The 20,410-nt window shown below is 34.5% G+C and overlaps 1 protein-coding gene across 1 annotated transcript in view; it reads right to left on the bottom strand.

The window, feature by feature from the left end:
• BANK1 (B cell scaffold protein with ankyrin repeats 1) overlaps window positions 1-18,268 on the bottom strand; it is a 321,562-nt gene extending 303,294 nt beyond the window's left edge. The window contains exon 1 of the mRNA XM_090266342.1: window positions 17,985-18,268. Within this exon, the coding sequence (XP_090122468.1) occupies window positions 17,985-18,054 (70 nt within the window). The 5' untranslated portion in view covers window positions 18,055-18,268. The remainder of the gene's footprint in view (window positions 1-17,984) is intronic.
• Between the last annotated feature and the right edge of the window lie 2,142 nt (window positions 18,269-20,410).

Raw genomic sequence — 20,410 nt, 5'->3', positions numbered from 1 at the left:
ATAAAATGATATTTGACAAGGGATACACATCTAAATCAGTTGTCTCTCAGAATATTGTTGTCCTTAACAGGTTGGGATGGAATAGAGCTTTATGTAATTGAAAACAAGTGGCATCTAGGATGAAGCTTAGTAGAAGTTTAGCCAAGTGTTTCAGGGACAGTCCTCATTCCCTCATTTAAAAGCTTTTCAACCTGGTTAAGTTGTTTCTTAGTTAAGATGTTTCAGTGTCTTTACCTGAAAAAACAGGATATGATTCTTAATTCCTAAAAATAAAATACGAAGCCCAAATGTCAGGTTGGACCTGGTACCCAGCCATCTCTGATATATATGGTAGTGATGATGATGATGATGGTGATGATAATTATAATAAAAGCCACCAAAATGTAGTGAGGGTCTAATATGTATCAATGACTGTTTTGGTATTTTACAAGTATTAACCTCTTTTAATCTGTTAACAACCTTGTGACCAAATGCTCTTCTTACCCCATTTTGCACATATAGCAACTGAAACAGTGAGAACATAAATATCTTGCCCAAGTTCACCTGCCTGTACTAGTAAGAATTGCCATGGAAGCAGTAACCAGTAGCATTAATGACAAGGATTATTAAACTGGTAAAACTATTGAATGTGAACAAAAACCAAAGGTGAAAGCCCCAAATAATGGGACTTATTTGTTTTATTTTGCTATTTAAAAAACAGTAATGCCGGAGAGATGTTCAAATAAGCATACATCTTGTTGATGATGTCCACATAAGGGTAATAAGATATTCTCTTCCTATTTATAAAAGCTATTTCTTGATGGTTACACCAGTTTTTAGCTAGACTGACAGACTGATGGTATATGAATGTCTGATGGATAAGGTCCTATCTGTGGCATTCGTGCTATACTTTGTCCTCATTGAGTCCATATATGTTTCAAAATCTGTATTAGTTTCCTATTGCTGCTGTAAAATATTACTACAATCTTAGTGGCTTAAAGGTAACAGAAATTTATTATCATATAGTTCTGGAAGATAGAAGTCTGAAATGGGTCTCAGCGGGACAAAAGCAAGATGTTGTCAGGGATATGTTCCTTCCGGAATCCTTTGGGAAGAATCTGTTTGCTTGCATTATCCAGCTACTAGAAGACATCCACAGTTCTTGACTCATAGCCCCATCCCTCCATTTTCCTTCCAGCAACATTGGGCTCTCTTCCTCATGCTGCACATCTCTGGTTCTGCCTCTCCTGCCTCCCTCTTTCACTTAGGGCCCACCTGTGTAACCCAGGATAGTCTCCTCATCTCAAAGTAAACTGATTGCAATCTTAGTTCTAGCTGCAACCTGAAATTGTCCTTGCCTTGTGACCTAACATACTCACAACTTTGGGGACTGGGATGGAGACACCTTGGGGAGCCATTATTCTGTCTACCACAATGTATGAGCCCCGCTTTCCACTATAGTTCCTTCTCTTCCTTTCATACAGCCTTCTGAAGTAAAACAGATAATACTGAATCTAGTTTTTGCTTCTTCTCACAGTGTTTTTAGGATAACCCTGACTAAATAGCTTAAATGATCATGTTTAGATTTGTCATTGAATCAAAGCAAATGATATATTAGAAGAGTTTTGTAACAGTCAGTTAGTAGGAGCTTGATAATTCTTTTGAAGATGCAAAGCACCCGTCAGCTGCAAATTATTAGTCTCACACTCTTCATTGCAAGCACTTCACAATACATTTTAATCACATTTGTATTATAGGTTTCATGACTTTAAACACCTTAATGGTCTTCCTTAGAGACACTGTTCTTGTAGCATTTTATTGTAGATATTTTACTCCCAGTTTTTTTATTTACCTCCAAGGTCCTTCAATGTAGCAAAATGTTCTAAATTTTCATGATTATTAGTTGGAAACTGTGGTTGTCTATTCCATGCCTTATAAAAAATGTTTGCAAATTGATCTATTGATAAGTAACTATAGCATCTTTTATGCTGCACTTTTATTAAAATGACTTTCTATATACATGGCTACTTTATTAACAAAAAGAACAAAAGAAATGTCCACAAGGGAAGAATGCCATTCTTATTATGGGTGTATATATGTGTCTGTGTGAGACTGAAATGAATCCGTTTCAGAATCACATAGTAAAGAGGCCCAGCTCCTAGAGTCCAAATTTAAGCAGATCATTTCCCTCTCGGAGCCTGGATTTTCCACTTGTTACACTTAGATAACACCACTTATGAAATCAGTTGTTGTGGGAATTAAATGAGATAAAATATTTAGAGCATTTCCCAGAGTGCTTGACACCTGTAAGCACTAAATAAAACTTTGTTTCAACCTTCTGGAAAGTAAAATGTGCCTTTGGAGACAGTGTTTGCAGTGGGTGGAATGCAAACTCCCGGAGACCCAGTAACGAAGAGTCAGAGAAGGAGAAAGGCAACCCCTTTAGAAAACATCTCCAGTTCTGATTACTTCAAGGACAAGGTCTCTGTATGGAGCTGTGACTTCATGAACTCCAACCTATGAAAGAGAAAGTGACATTATGTGCCCAGAGCCTCTCCACAGCTCTAATTGTCTCAACACTATTTTGTTTCAATGCTCACCTTCTATTTATGCAGTGTTAATAATTTTTCACTTATTTTTTTAAAATTATATTTAAGCTAAAGAAACATTTTTCTTAAACAAGAGAATAGGTAGGTTAGCCAAAATTTGAGGAAGATCTTATGAGAATGACTGAAATTTGCAAAGAACTGTCCCAGGGGGCTGTACTCATGACTACATTCTGAAATGATTCGTGACTTTCTGGAACAGCAGTCGTGCATCAGGAGTCACCCCAGTACTCAGAGAAAACACTCTCAGCTGTTGTTTGTCCCTTCTAACTAGTTCCAATGACTAAATTATTCAGATTTCTGCAGACTGAGGGTTTTTTTTAAAGTTATTTGATGTTGAAATAGAGTGAATATAAGAAGAAATAAAGCCATTCAGATGTTCCCATCTATATTTCACTTAAATGCAGCCCCTGAGGGCTGGAGCCACATTTTTGTGTATCCCTGTACCCAACACAGGAGATCAAGAATGTATGTTTGAAGAATAAATGAATAAAAGAAGGATAATTACTTCTTCATAAAACTATAGAGGCATCAGTCCACTCTTTCTTGATAAACACCCCCAATTCCAAATGCCTAGAGAAAGCAATTTTAACTTCTGCAGTGTTTTCTTTGAAGATGAGAGATATTAATTGAATTATAATGAGCCAATCATTCTCCTGCATAATTAATATGATGGCCAATATACAGAATGCCTTCTGAGTATCAGAGAGGTTGCATGGCTTACAAAAGGTGAAGGTCCATTAGTAGATTTAATCCTGTGTTTATTTGACCTCAAATCCAGTGCTACAAAAAGGTATTTTTTTATGTTATTAAAAAATATTCAGTCTTAAGTACCATATGATTTCACTTATGTGTAGAATTTTAAAACAAAATAAATAAACAAACAAAACAGAAAGGAATTCATAGATACAGAGAACAAATTGATGTTCGTCAGACGGGAGGGTTGAGGAGCAGGCAAAACAACGTGAAAAGGATAAAGAGGTACAAATTGCCAGTTATAAAAATATCATAGAATATAATTAACAGCACAGAGAATATAGTTAATAATACGTAATAACTATGTATAGTGCCAGATGGATACTAGACTTACTGGGGTGATAATTTTGTAAGGTATATAAATGTCAAACCACTATGCTGTACACCTGAAACTAATAAAAGATTGTATTTTCAACTGTAATTGAAAAATAAATTTTAAAATAAATAAATTTCAAAAAAATGATTCAGTCTTTCCTTATATTAATTAATAACCTTGCATGAAGGGTGATCTATTCTTCTATCTACTAAATCGCTGAATCACTGTGGATTTCTCTTATTTTTTTAATTTTTGTTCTTTTTTTAACATTGTGAAATAGATTTATATGAAGAGAAAGAAAAACTGAAATATTTATAAGAAGTCACAAAATGGCCACACTAATATAAAGTGCACATACAAATGTTAAATATATTAAAACTACAAAGCTGAACAAGTAAAACTACTAAATGTAGAAAAATGAAAACTAGAAGCAAATACAGCACTTTTTTTTATTTTTAAAAATGTCTTTGTGAGATATTTTTAATGGTGTGCATGTCTTCTTTTAGAAAAAAAATACTACAAATGACAATCTTCTAGACGTACATAAAGGATATTAAATTTCATTTGCTTTTAAACTCCAATCATACTTTTTCTCTCTGTTCACCCCAGAAGGTTTAATATTAATATTTTAATTAGCTAAATATTCTAAGTTATATTAAAAAGTTATAGAATCTTAGTAAAAATAACAATTACTTATTATCATATTAAAAGTTAATTTAATATTTAAAATGCCTTAAAATTGCCTTGTGTAAAAAGTTTTATGAATTTTTAAGACTTTTTTTTTTAAATAATGAAAGGAATTCCTTCTGCAGACCAAACAACTGAAAAACAAGTACCAAAGGAAGGGTGGTTATACTATAAAGGAAGATAGAGGACTCTGAGGATGTTCAGAAATGGGTACATCTTTAATTATCCTTTGTCATAACTTAATTGGCACTCTAATGCCATTCTTCATACTGGCTAATCAGCAAGCATCTATTACTGTACTTATCTCTGCTGACCTGTGCCAGAGGTTACGCCTCCCTTTTAGGAGCACTCAGTCTACCTAAGTAATAAGGGCCATTGCTATATTAATGTTCCAACATAGCCAGTTAAGCTAGTCAACTTCCAAGACATAAAATCTATTCTCTGGCTAAATTATTTACATTTACATAGCTTTTGTTGTTTCAAGTAGAAATATATTTCAGCAATAATTTATTTGGGTGACTCTTAATAGCCCCTGTGCTTGCTTCAAACATGTGTTTCATTGACGAACTGTTCTAACATGGAAGAAGTCTGTTTATGGCCATGCCATCAAGTTGCTCTTAATATTGGAACGTTTTCATAAATAAAATCTCAATATTCAAACAACGTGAGGCTACTTACATAGCGTACATGATTATCAACGCAGTGGCAATTTAACTCGAAAATAACTGTAAAATCACTTGCTCTGTTGAGATGCACAAATGCTATTTAAATAGAAACACACACACTACAAAATACTCCTACATTAGAATTCCGTATGCACTTTCTTTGTTCCATTTGATCCACACACTTTACTTTCCCTAACAGATAATCACCTTTGGATTTTCCTTTCATTTTCTCTAGCATATCCCATGATCCAAGCTGTGACCTAATTGGATTAATCATAAGAGAATTAAAAAGATAGGTAAAGTCTGGGCCTTTCTCAGCCTACCAACACCGTTTTCTCTACAGCCCCTTCAGTTTCTGGTCCATTATAAGTCTGCCTCCCTCTCACTCATTCAAAATGTGGCCATCAGGAAAAGATCAGAACTTTATTTCCACAGCGATATGAGGAGCACCAAGGAATCCATAGCTGAAAGCCATAGCTTACAGATTTCTGGCTCTAAGAATCATCCTCTCAAGAACCACCTGCAATTTAACAGGGATGATAACTTTAGTGCAATGAGTTTGTTTCTCTACTAATGTTGAGATGACAACACATTCCATGTTTAAACATATTTGTGAAACAATGGGTTCAAGGAAATTGAAGATGCACTATTAGTTGCAGAATTCCTCAGCCGATTGGAATGTTTTAATATGCATATTCAAAACTTATTTCACTACAGGACACTTTTTTCAAGGAACATGTACGCCACAGAATACAGTTGGTTGGGTGACATAATACTAAAGGAATAAAGCCCTGGAAGCATGAGTTCAAGTTTTTCACATAATGGCTATCAGATATGAGAAATATGTCACTTTTCGTAAAGTCCCACTCACTCGCTTAGCAACCGCCATGGTAACTATAAGTTCCTGGGCACCCAACATGCTGCAAGTATGTATAACTAAATGATTTTTCATATATTCATAATGAGGTAGGACAGAGAGGTCATGTAACAGAGTTACTTGAAGTCATAAAACTACTGCTAAGTGATGCAGCTAGGCTTCCAACTCCAAATGAGAAACCTAAGCCTAGACTTTCATATGCAGCAGATCAGAAAATTATTCTAAGGGGTGATATAATATGACATGTAAACATATTTTATAATGAATCTTTTATATTTTCCTAAGGATAAGCAGAAATGAAATGTGTTAATTGCTAACTTCTTATCAAACTGACCTTATTAAAAGAAATAGAAAAGCTGTCCCTTTCTTTCCATAGTCACAAGTACTTTCTAATTACCCGTAGGTTACTCAGAACTAGAATTTTGCTTAAGGCGAGCTTTGTGTTAGCCTGTTCAGTCTCAAAGATCTAGGTGAGACACTGCATAGATTTATACCCTATAGGGAATAAATTGTTCAGACATAATTTAAATAGTTCTGAATATATCACTAAAGTTTTACCTACAAAGTTATATCAACTCTAATTTTCATCCATGAGATGTTATTATAAATGCTTTTACACAAAAGTTAAGAGACTCTGAGTAAACTCCACTGTGATCCAGTTTTGTGTGTGTGCTGTATTTTTGTGGCAGGCATGAAGGGATAATATATGATATAGTTGTGGACCAAGTCTCCTTCAGGAACAAAGAAATAAATACTAATCACATTTTTATTTTAAAATATATGATGTCTAAACACAATCAGATTCTCAAAATAGGGAAAATTTTCTTTATCCATTAACTATTATCACACAATTCTCATGTACCATGTCATTTGCTTTCATAGCAGATCATAGGTTTCATTAAATTCAATTCGTAGCACTGGCTGGTGTGGCTCAGTGAATTGAGTGCTGGCCTGCAAGCCAAAGGGTCACCAGTCCAATTCCCCATCAGGGCACATTCCTGGGTTTCAGGCCAGGTCTCCAGTCAGGAGCATGCGAGAGGCAACAACACATTGATGTTTCTCTCCCTCTCTTTCTCCCTCCTTTCCTCTCTCTCCCCAAAATAAAATAAATAAAATCTTTTTAAAAATTCAATTTGTAGTGAATACTCAGAGAAATGTATATTAGAGATATTATAGTGTTTAATATAGTGATGAGAATAATCAAGAGAACTAGAAGAACTTTTATAAGAGGTACTCAGTCCTGAGATTCATATGTGACACCAAAAGTTTAGAGAATGAGCCATGTAAACACATTCCGTCTAATAAAAGTGAAAGTTAAATATTGGTTATGGCTGAAAGTTATAATATTTTCCATTTGCTAAATATCTGCTATGAATGCTCCAAGTACTTTTTACACAGAATTACATTTAACTACTATTATGTTCCTATAAAATAAGTGTTACCCATCTCAGATATTAAAAAATGGAATCTTAGATAAGTACTTTGCTCAGTCAGACAATAAGTAACAGATCTCATATCTGAGTCAATATAGATAAATACGTATATCAGTATAGATAATCAATGCACAAATGTAAACACAACTTAGAGCTTCAGGTATCTTTTAAAATAACATTTTTCAGTGTTAAATTGGAAAAGAAATGTATAAGTGAGCAGGAGATTAGTTTGGTCTGTAATCCAAAAAAAAAAATTTTGATATATTTTAAATTGCAATGTCCTATGCATATCCAAAGATCTATCTTAAATTTCTTTTTGAAAACATTACTGTATATGTTTTTTTATTTTTAATATCTCATACAGTTTAATACTAATAGAAAATTAGATATTTTTCCTTCCCATAATTTCAATGCAGAGGTCAAATTATCCAGTTAATGAGTCAAAAAACCAATTTTGCAATAAAATATTACATGGAAAAACATTTTAAATATAGGAAGCAATATCTTGTTACATTTGCTTACAGAACTATACCAGGAAAGTTCTGCATTCATGTGATGGTAACATGAGTGAGTGGAAAGTTTTCAACTCTGTCATTTGATTTAAATAAACCAAGTTGCTATATATTTCTTTTAAACCTAGGACCTTTTATACATAGGATTTTCTACCCAAGTTAACCCAATGGAAGATTTAATAGGATTTAAAGTTGATTCTCCCCTCCCCAGCCAAAAGTTGGCTGGTTCAGTGCCTTTCTAATTTCCTCTATTTCTTATGGTGATAAGGGATATCCCATCACTGCCCAGTTCCTACCCAGGTGGTCAGTTAGAAAAATTGTTCCTGGTGGCCTTGCCTAGATGTTGTTCCCAAGATACTTACATCAATCATGTAATAACTAATTCCCTGTATTAAAGTTCTTTCTGCTTAAAACTGCTAGATTGCTTTCTATTAAATGCTTCTAAACCACGTGTTATGCAACATCCTGGGTGTTGTATAGGAAGGAAGATATGTAGATAAAATAATTTGAAATGAAAGTGGAAGGATGAAAGAATAAATATCTACTAATAGTTAAGAAAATTAGGGTAAAGAAGAGTTTTTAGAAGAACTTTTCTTAGCAGATATTGGCTTGGGAATAAACAAATACATCATTAGAAGAGAATAGAAAATTCAGAATGCAAATTCCAGAATTTATGAAAGATTGCTAGATGGTAAGAGTGGTATTTTGATTCAATGGGAAGAGTAAGATTTATTTAATAAATGCTGATTACTCAACTGGCTACCCTTATTTAAAAAAAAAAAGAAACAGTTGGATTTCAATCTAATGCTATATACAAAAATAAGTTCCAGGCACACCACAAGCAATTATACAAAATTTAACTGTCAAAAAAAAAACCTAGAAAAATATATTGGTTATATAGGGGTTAGTAAGACTCCTTCAGTTAAGACAAGGAACAGAAACTATTCAAGAAAAGTAACGTATATTTGAAACAAGAAACATTTAAAATATATGCAATGGCAACAAATGGCAAAATCAAAATCATTTAACAAATGATAAATTTTAAAAAATGTTTGTGATGCATAAGATAAAGTTTAAATCTTCAATATATAAAGCATTATAATCTTACAAATTATTAAGACAAAGGCAATAAAAAATGAGCAAATGATATTAAAAAACTAATTAAAATTTAATCAATATTTCATATTTTATAGTGAAATGTCACTATGAAAGTACATTCTGTAGTGAGCATGAATGGACAGGGGTTCCTCTAAACTGCTAAAGGAATTGTGAATTACATTAGCATTTATGAGAATTATCGGGTAATATATACTCAATAGTAGTTCATGAAAGAGAAACCAAATCTTTAATGGATTTCATTGGAATTTTTTCTGAAAGTTTAGAGCAGTACTAGCCAAGAGAAATATACAAATCCCAAATGAAAGCCACATATGTAATTTTAATCTTAACAGCTACATTACAACAAATAAGAAGTAGATAAAATTAATTATAATATTTTATTTAATCCAATAAATTCAATATATTTTAACAGGTAATCAGAATAAAACTATGCAGAGATTCTATATTCTATTTTTATGCTAAGTCTCTGAAAACTTTTACAGCCCATCTCAATGTGAGCCAGCTGTATTTTAATGCTCATGAGCCATAAACCTAGTGGATACAGTGCTGAGTAACACAATACGCTATTTTTGACTATAAGACAAAAGAAAATATGTAAGTTTTCAGTAATCTAACATCACAGAAAAGTATGCATTCTACAGCCTTGTCAGGGGAATACAATTTTGAGCTCACTGTCATTGTTATCAAAAACTATATGAAACGACAAATATGTCAAAATGTATAATGTGACCAACCTGCTTGAATGTGTGTGTGTGTTTTTTTTTCTAAGCAACACTTAGCATCTTGAATTCAGACTGAAAGAATATAGTTGGAATGATTTTTTTTTAGGACTAGAGTTTTATCAGGTGGGTATGACAGGAAAAGAGATGGACGAGAGTTGAAACATTTGCACAGATCTCAATTTGGATAAAAAAGAAAGGATAATCAATAGAAAGTAAAGCAAAGGAATTATGTAACATGAAACAAAGCTTTCATAAAAATAAATACATTATTTTCAACTGATATTCATGCTGAGTGGGAGAGCAAATGTGAGAGAAGGAGGAAGGAGGAGGAGGAAGGAAAGGAAGAGGAGAAGGCACTCCAGAAACATGGATTAAAAGAAGGAAAGTAGAGGAGGAAAATGAGACAGAATACTTAAGCACATGAGAAAAATCTTTTTCTCATGGAATTTATGAAACTTGTCTTTAAAAGTTTTCATAGGAGAAATTCCTTTGGTGTGATATAAGCTTTTGAGTACAATTGAGTTGCAATAGTAGCACTGATCTGAAAACAAAAATAACAATAAAATTCTTTCCTTGATGCCACATCTCCTTTAGCTACTATCTTTCTATACTCTGGCTACCATACTTTCAGAAGTTGTCCAAGTGGTGACCATATTCTTGTCTCCCTTCACCCTTCAACTCCTTCCAATTTGGCTCTTATCCCCTTTACTAAAGCTATTTACTTCTCTCCCTAAGATCATCTGTGAGTTTCATAATGCCAAATACAATGGCTAAATTTCAACCTTCAATTAAGCTGAACTACTCAAAGAGTTTGAGCTAGTTCACCACTCCTGTTTTCCAAAACAATTTGATTTTATTTGTTTGTTTTTATTTGTTTGTTTTTGTTGCTTTTTTAAAAAAAATATTTACTTATTTTGAAAGAGAAGGGAGGAGAAGGAGAAAGAGGGAGAGAACCGTGCTTCTCTTGCACATCACATTGATTGGTTGCCTCTCACAAGCCCCCAACCCCGCAACCCAGGCAGGTGTCTGCACCAGGGATTGAACCGGTGACCTTTCACCTTGTAGGAAAGGCCCAACCTACTGAGCCATACCAGTCAGGGCCCAAAACATCTTGTTTTTGAAGTCATCATTATACTCTTGTTTTCCTTCTTTTGTTTTTAGCCTCTCTTCAATCATACTGGGCAACACCTCCTTCTCTACCAACAATTCAATGTTTGTTTTTCCCCAGTCTCTATCCTGGGTCACCTTTTCTTTCTACTCTAAACTCTTTTCTATATTATTTACTGATGCAGTTTTAAATATTATGTATTTCCTAATTCTACACCTCCAGTCTGAATAGCTTTTCTGAGCTCCAGATCATAATATCAAATTGCTTACTTGACATCACTACTTAACTCTCTCTCAGGTACCTCCAAAATTAAAATGGATATTCATTCTCTCATGCCCAATTTCCTCCTCCTCCTTCAATCTTTCCCATTGGAGTAAATGACAACTTCATGATCCTCCCAGTTTTCTATGTTATAAAACTAGGGTAAGTTCTTCATGTTGCTTTCTCCCTCAGAATTCATATCTACTATATCACAAAAGGTATGTAATAGAAATCAGTTAATCTGTTCATTTTTCCCTGTATTTTACTGGTGGGTGAACTCATAATTGTTCAAGAACTTCCACTGTTGACCCTTTCTAATTCATTGTGTCAAGAGCAGCTCATGTGATCTTCTAAAACCTAAAATCTAATCATGTCATGCCTCTGTTTTAAAACTCTTCAATAGCTACTCATTATACTTAGGGGACTTTTACACAGATTTATGCAATTTAGTTTCGGTTTACTTTTCCACCTTCTTCATCTGCAACTCTCCCCCTTGCTCATTATAACACTGGTCAAATCTTGAAAAATCTTTGTCATCTGAGTCATATTCTTTCACCTACATCATTACACTTAATTAATCACACCTGAATTTCATTAATTTGTGGCTATCTCTCCAATTTAGCAAGAGCATACTAAATTCTGATCTTGTTTCTCAAGGTGATCATTAATCCCATTATTAACTTACCATCTGTTACTTCATAAAGATACTATACATGTACAGTCTACTTAAAAAATTACTAAAAAGTATGTTGATCAAGGACCAATTTCTAAAGTACAATACTGATTCTTTCAGACTGATATTAACCACTGGCACTGTGTATAAAGTTTTCATAATTCCCTGTCGGTGAAGATATTTTTCTTTATATGCCAGGGGTATTGAGATAACAGCTAGTACATTATACTACTTTTGTATCTCTGCTTCCTCTTTTACTAAGGTAACTGTCATAAGCATTCTTTTAGTTTGTATGCTTCAATATAAATACATTTTTAAAATATAGTCAGAAATAGTATGCTATAATTTTTTCAGATAAGTGAAAACATCCTATTAACAAGACATGAATAACAGTATAATACAATTTTATAAATACATAATTCAAAAATCTAAACATTTTAATAGTGCATAACTCTTCTAAACCTTTGAGTGAATTATTCCTTCACCAACTCTAGGGATTTCAATTTTAGAGACACAAATAACTACTTGGACTTTTTTCAAATTTTAGTAATACAGCTAGAAAACTACAAGCATACTCATCTAAAGGACCTCTAGACTTTCTCATAATGCACCCTATTCTAGGGAATAAAAGAAATAGAACTAACTCACAGATTGTTTTACTTGCAGTGGAAGATGCATAGGAGGCACCATTTTAACAATAACAACATCTTTCTAAAAGAGAAGACGCTTATGGGAAAAATAGCAATGTTTGAGAAATAAAGGTACTTTACTCTGAACTCTTATTTCTTCTGAAAGAGAAATTCCTTCAAAATTCCTCATGTAAGGTGAAGGTAATTGAACAGACAAGATCAGAACAAGTGCAGCTGAGTCTTAAGTGGCCTATAAGTGGAAAGTCAGGGACTAAGACCATTCACTTTATCTTTCAGTCTGCCTCAATTCTTTCATTTCATCTTCTGTAATTATCCATCTTGCACATGAGTCAACCTGGCTGTCATCCTCGACTGTATGTATATTATCAAACACTGACCTTCCCCTGACAAGTCTAATTATCTCTTTTTTTGAAAGAAAAGAAGGGCTTTGGTGCGTTTAACAAATCTGCAAAAGCCAGACAACACCTATTACTGGTCATTAATCAGTCAAGTGGCTGGCTGCCTACCTTTGAATCAAGTGCCTACTCTTGGCCCAAGTGGCTCTTTCTAGAAATCTGGGCGATACATTGTTCTACCCATTTTACATGAGTATTGATGGATAGGACATGATAAGGGAAGGGTCTTTGGTCTAAAAATAAGTGCCTGGAGTAGTAAATGTTCTAAACTTTTATTGAAAAGCAAATAGAGAATCAAAGAAATTATCTCATTAATTAAAATCAATGCAGAGTTTTGCCTCAATTTTTATCTCATTCACTTTCCCAATAGTGACCTAGTAGTTCACTTATTGTACTAAAATTGCAGTTATCTTCTGAGAATTTAAAACTATATCAGTCTATTAAGTATAATAAAGTGTGATCAACCAATATAGAAAATGCATGAACTTCAAGGATTCTTCATACAGTCACAAGAAATACTTTACAATTTGTCATTCCAGTGATAGGATTCTATAGAATCACACCACTAATATGGAATGTTTCTCTACATCTTTGCAATGTGGGTGCTTTCCCACCTTCCACCCCTCCTACCAAAAAAAGACATGGAGACTTAAATGTTACCACTTCAACAGTTTAGAAAAGTTTTTGTAGAAAACAAAAGGACACAATGAATTATTCAATATCTTCATATGATTATACTGAATAATACAACATTTTGTCCAACATGGGTGCTAATCCTCTGATGCTCTTATGTATCAAAGTAATGTGATATCCATATCATATGAATTCAAAGTAGGAACACAATAAATGGTAGCTATTAAAATAAGGCCAACATTTCAAGTAGTCCTGACACTATGTTATTCTTCTGAAAGTCAGACATAATCCTATGGATAAACTGGAACAAATGAATGAGACTATTTATTCCTGACCAAGGGATGACAATTAGTCCTTAGCACAGATCATGACCAAAAAAAAAAAAAAAAAAAGACAAATAGTAAATGGAGTTCCAAGTCAAGAACTGTTCTTGTACTTTTCAGTATGTCTTATAAAATGGAACTCATAAAACATGAAGCCAATGGGAATTACTAATATGGGAAAGTGGTACAGGAGCTTAAAAGAAAGGAAAATATGACACATAATAGTATGACAAAACATAACTTATTTTAATGAACTAGATACAAAGAAAATCTTACAAAACACAACAAGGCATTGATTGATTACTTCTCATAACTACAAAGGGAAGTGGTCTTTCCGGATTATTTCAATGCAGAGCACTTGGAAGCAATAAAGAAATCTCTCTCCAATGGTAAATGTCTAAAAGGCTCATTATTTTTCTCTTAGGGAAAAATAAATACAGGAGGGCTATAATTTCACACAATATCTGATATTTTCACCACCTGGACTAATTCTATATCTGCAGTAGAACTTAGATACTATTCTTTATATTTAAGATAAAAAAGAATTACAAGGCCATATAACAACTTATTTTTAAATAATAATTTCTGACATGTTTGCCTTCCCTGTTTTTATTTCTTAGTTGTCTATAAAATTTCTATAAGACATTCTACAATATGTAAAGAAAGTTGTAAAATAGCAACTGTAACTTAGATGATCAGGTAACTGCCATTTAAATTCTTAAAACATGATTTATATTTGACAGGAGTATTCTTTACTTCACAGTGGACTTTTTAAAACCCCATAGTAATATTTTGGTAAAACAGATTCTCCATCTTCTTATAATTCGATGAAGTATTCCACATTTTCTGTATGATGATTATTTTTTCACACATGTATATATTTTTAATTGAGTCACAGCTGGTACTCTGTGATATATGGAAGTCTCATTTTGTCCTATTAAATTTCCATTTTATTCTTTCCCATAACTACCACAGTCTAATACCATTTTAATCAACCTATTCATAGTTCCTCTCATTCCATATTTTTTCCCTCTTCTCGGAACTATTAACCACACTATTTCCCCAAGGATGAAGCAGTATCTTTCTACAGGAAGCCATACTCCCTAATTTTTTTGATGTGGAAGCTTGATGATTTCATTCATTTAAGTTTTCCCTTAAATCAACATGATCAGTTTCCCAATAAAAACTCTATATTTTATATGCAAATATAATACTATTGACCAGTGGCCTAAAAATTCAAATAATAGCTAACATGTATTAAGCAATTACTACTTGCTAAGGCTCCCTGAAAAGCACTTCACAAGCATTTTGTCTTTTAATCCTCAAAACCACTCTTTCAAATAGATGTTGTTGTTCTCCCTGCTTTTGTTTTTTAAATGGACAAACTAAGATAATGACAGATTTATTTATTTATCTCAGATCATAGAGTGGATAAGCAATGAACCCACACTGGATGTGAGACAATCTGAGTCCTAAGGCTATCATAAGTGGGCATGATCACTTACAATAAGTATTCAGAAAGATGTGGCAAAAAAGTTCCCTCTGGTATCCCAAGTGTAACACCAAATATGCTGCTATTGAAATCTGAAATCCTAAGCAATTGGATGATATAGAATTATCTTATATTAAAGTGAAAATGCCCTAATAAACCACCTCTCATTAAAATATCAGCAACATTAGTCTTATCAGAACCTTTCCAGCTGGTCTGAAGAAAGTTTTACCAGCCACCACAGCAGAATCTGAGTTAGGGTATCTTCTTAGAAGAAGAAGAAATTTTGGTTGAAATCTAGGTTTTTAACTATGTTGGAAGAGTATAGTTAGAATTAAAAGCTTCAAAATCTTCAATAACTTCAAGACAAAGGAGAGAGAGCCAGAGAAGCCATGTTCCTCACTGGCTACATGTAAACATGTAGCACATGGTATGACAGGAGAGATGCTTCCTGTTCTTAAACTAATGATTTATTTAATTCTCTTCACAAAAGACATCAAATAATATTAATGAAATACAGAAACTATAGGGTGGGGAATACAGTAGTCCCTCGCTATATCTCAGTTCACTTATCACAACCTCACTGTATCGCGTGATTTTTAAAAAATATTATATTTAATTATTTATTGCGGATTTTTCGCTATATCACAGGATTTTGCGGTACTGTATACACATGTTGTTAAAGTTACATAGGTTTAAGAGTGTAGAATAAATTTAAAGTTCCTACTTCGCGGGGGGGTCTGGAACGTAATACCCATGATAAGTGAGGGAATACTGTAATGTATGGTTTAATAAATAGTCCCTATAGAAGGTAGGAGTTAAAATGCAATTTTAAAATCACTAGTTTTGGAGTAAAGCAAAGGGATAATTTCTCTTTTGGACATTGGTGGATAGTGTCTAGTTCAACATAAACCACAAAATACAGTCTAAATGAAATTTTTATCCACTGTGAATCATTTTTACACTGTTTTAGTACTGGGTACTGCTAAAGGACAATTGAATACTCAGATATCTCTGATGGCAGCATACATCTAATGCTAGAAATGCCTTCATAGGCATAAAACCATGTCTATCATTTTAGATTGTATTTGCCACTTCACACTTGTATTACTATATAGCTCTTATGGAGGGATAGAAGATTGATAGTGAAGTGATGAATGAATAATCTTCAAATAATTATTAATTATGGGACTATGGGCAAATCACTTCTTGCATCTCAGTTTTCTCTTCTCTAAAATGAAGCAGGTGGACTGATCCCTAAGCTACGTCTACAATGCTGTGGAGATGCCCAAAGCAGAAAGTGATGTCACATAAAATGCTCTCCACGTAATAGAAGGATTAATCCGAACTAGTTCTCTTGGAAGACTACTCATATTTAGGAAAAGGCCTGGGTTAATATCAAAAGACAGCTCCCTACATGAAACATTTCATTACTTTAGCCAAAGAAGGAGATAAATAAAGCAAGTGATAAGTACCATATTGGGAAAGACCAAAGAGATGGAGTAAAATGCATAGAAGAAATAGGAATAATCAGAATGAGAGAAAAATTGGTTCACATCACTCCAGCATTATTCATAACAGCAAGTACCTCAAAATAGTACTTGAGTGTCGAGTAAAATAAAAGTCATTTTCTGGCTGACCTGCTCAATCTAAAAGTTTAAGACAAATTGTAGTTCAGTACATTTAACTAAATTGTTAAGCTGAAATTACAAAACAGCTAACCCGCTCTAGGTTCAGGAGTCATGGCTGGCTATTTGCAGATGCCAGCTAGCAAAGCTCATGCTGCTGCCCTCCATCAGAGCCATAGTCTTCAACAATGTCAATGTGTAAAATTAAAATTTAACGTAGTGAGATAGCATGGGCTCCAACTCCTTCCTTGTCATTTTCCATCGTCACAAATGTACTTCCCATTTTAAAAATCATTCTTTTAATTTTACATATTAAAATATACACTAGCCAAGAGAAGCAACTGAAGCCAAAACTATATTACCTGAAAAATGCTAGGAAGCTATGACAAAGTCTATTCAGTAGATTCATAAAATTTTACTCAGATTTTCTTGGTGTATTTCTCATGGAGAACATTTCCAGTAATCTTAATACTCAAGTGAAGGCCTTTCTCTTTTTTCTTAAAAAGAAAAGAAAAAAAGAAACTGAGCACTTTTCATAATATTTTAAAGTTCGCAAATGCATTTGAAACACTTCGAACAGAACAGACTACAAATGCCTTAATGTCTACTTCACCTGTAAATCCATTTATATATGCAAACAAGTTGACCGTTTTTCCTTTTAACAAGTTAGCAAAATTTGTGGAGTAAAGTGGTTCTACGTTAGTTGGATAAGCAGGTCACAGTCCATCCTAGCAATTTCCTAGGATGGATTTTGTAAGGCTAAGCAGGTAAATGGGGATGCTATGCACAGGGAATGCCAAAAGGGGTTTTGCTATAACACGTGGACAGAATTTTTAGGATTACATATAACTTTAAAATACCTGCATATCTTTAACATGTTCCAAGGTGATTTTAGAAACTAGAGGGCCCTGTCCCAGGTGCTCTGTAAAGTTCCATTACTGGGAAAACTGGCCAGAACACAGATTGCGCTCCCACCTTGTCGCGTCCAAATTTCCCTGCAAACAAACCGGACTGCAGGATGGACCGGCAGGCAGCGATGGGCAGAGCGGGCCCTGGTCCCCTCAGCGGACCGGATGATCCTCACTCTCCACAGAGCCCCTGAGCCTCTATGGCCGCCTCCCGCCCAACTGCCCCAAAGGCGCGCCCACCCACCTGGGGGCGGTGAGCCACCGGGGGGCCGCTCTCGGCCCCCACCCGCTCTTCTCGGCGCAGCAGGCAGCATCTCAGCGCTGAAACCAAGGCGCCTGCAGACAGGTGCCGCAGAGCCCCTGACTCTCCGGACTTGACCTTCTTCTTGAGCGGGCGGTCTCTCAGGCCCCGCCCTCCGCGACTCTCTCCCCACCCCGGGAAGCTGGGGTCGAGGTCCCGGGAAACGCAGCCCGGGCACTCAGGCCACCACCGGACCGGGCTGAGCTTTGCGGGGTTCCCCGAAGAAAGTGAAACTGCTCACAGGCTTGCTCTTCCATCTGGTTTGATTTCTAACACTCTCTCGTCCTGTTTCCCTCCTCACCTTTTCACCCAGGATAGTTTTAGAGCTATTTCACCTGTTACTGCAGTTCTTCTTGTCCTATTCTAAGTCTTCCACCATGCTCCCACCTGGGGCAGAAATAGGGATATCAGAAGTACACATATGCTGGAAAGGCGGAGTAATTAGGTATGAATATAAAAAATATAAATATGAATATAAAAATAAAGTTATAAAAATGTAGATGAAGATATAAAATATTTTTAATAGTTCACTTGGCCTAGACTTTCTACATTAGATGCATACATTGTAAAGTCAAAACTAGGCCCAGTACAAAATTAAATATGTGTCTAAGTAGGTCTTCTAAACAAGAGTGTTCTTTGTTGCTCTGTTTTCTTTAGACTGGAAAAACTCACATTTGCCTCCAGATCCTTAAAATGAATTTCCCTTCTTCTTTCAAAAATCTCTAAATTACCTTATGAAGTTAAAAAAAAAAAGTTGGAGGTAAATTTGAAGATTTGGTACTAATCGGTGGTTAATTGCCCCTGACTCCCTTTTTAGAAAAGAAACCTGAAAGGAAGGCTTGTGTTGTGTAGCAACTATTTACCTCATACACAGTCTTTTTTAGGTATACCATAAATATCAAGTATAAAATGTTAACTTCTTTCACAGAACTGGACTTCTAAAAAAATTATTTTATCCTCACCTCAGGACATTATTTTCATTGTTTTTAGAGAGAAAGAGTAAGGGAGAGAGAAGGGAGAGAGATTAACATTGATGAGAGAGAGAAACATCAATTGGTTGCCTTACGCACCCTGACCTGGGATTGAACCAGCAACCTAGGTATGTGTCCTGACTTTGAATCGAACCTGCAACTTTTCAGTTATGAGCCCACACTCCACCCAAATGAACTACACTGGCTAGATTTGAACTTTTTATAATTTATAATATAATGAAGAAAACCTAGAAAAATATGTTAAATGTTGGCAAATTTTGAAAACTATTATAGAAATACTTATGTGTTTTCTAGAACTTCCTCTAAATTTATAATTGATTTTAAGTTGTTCTCTGTATTTGAAATAATGATGAAATTTTATCTAACTTAAGAAATAATATATTGACAAGTTTATTGTCTTCTATGAATGCCTGTTTACTAAGAGACTTAAGTATAATAAGGTGAAGACAGAGGGTTTATATTGAAGTGTACATAGAAACTCTGGGTCAATACTTTCAGAAATTCAGTTCTTAGGACAGCATTGTCCTTTTAAACCAACCCAAGCCACTGGGGACACATGTCTTTTTTTTTAATTTAATCTTTATTGTATTTTTTTCCATTACCATTTAGTCCCCTTATGCCCCTCTCCCCCCCAGAAATCACTACACTGTTGTCCATGTCCATGAGTCCTTTTTCCTTTTTGTTCAATCCCTTTACCCCCTAAACCCCCCCACTAGCTGTCATCTGCTCTCAAGCTATGAGTCTGTCTCTGTTTTGCTTGTTTGTTCAGTTTACTCATTTACACATTAGAATTCTACTCAGCTGTAAAAAAAAAAAACAAGAGAGAGAGAGAATTTTACCCTTTGCAACAGTATGGATGGACCTGGAAACATTATGCTGAGTGAAATAAGCCAGTCAGAGAAAGACGAATGCCATATGATTTCACTCATATGTGGAATCTAATGAACAAACAATGTCTTAATTGATGCATTTACTAGTATATATATTCTTCACAAAGATACTTTGACCAAGATTTTGTGGAGGAAAGAAGACATAAACACTCCAACTAATGCTTCCCAATTAAACATCCAAATCTTCAAACTAGGCATCCATTCTAGTTAGTTCTGTGGAAATAAATAATGCTCATTTCCTCCATGCACACAAAACATAGTAAGGATAGTTTTTCATAGACAACTATCCTTATTAACTATGTTTTGCATGCATGCAATATCCTTCCTGGATGAAGAGCCCTGGACTGAGAGTCAGAAGGCTGAGGTTGCCATGTTGACTCTCCATCTTTCAATCTGGGCAATGAGGGAATAAATATTTCTATAAGCTTAGCTAAATTAGGAAATTAGAATAATTATACTCAAGTTTTTGCCAGCCACACAACTTTAT

Source organism: Furipterus horrens, unplaced genomic scaffold, assembly GCF_987537825.1.
Source record: "Furipterus horrens unplaced genomic scaffold, mFurHor1.1.pri manual_scaffold_2, whole genome shotgun sequence".
NCBI classification, from domain to species: domain Eukaryota; kingdom Metazoa; phylum Chordata; class Mammalia; order Chiroptera; family Furipteridae; genus Furipterus; species Furipterus horrens.
The sequence above is the reverse complement of the archived record's forward strand: the minus strand, read 5'-3'. Positions and strand labels throughout refer to the sequence as shown.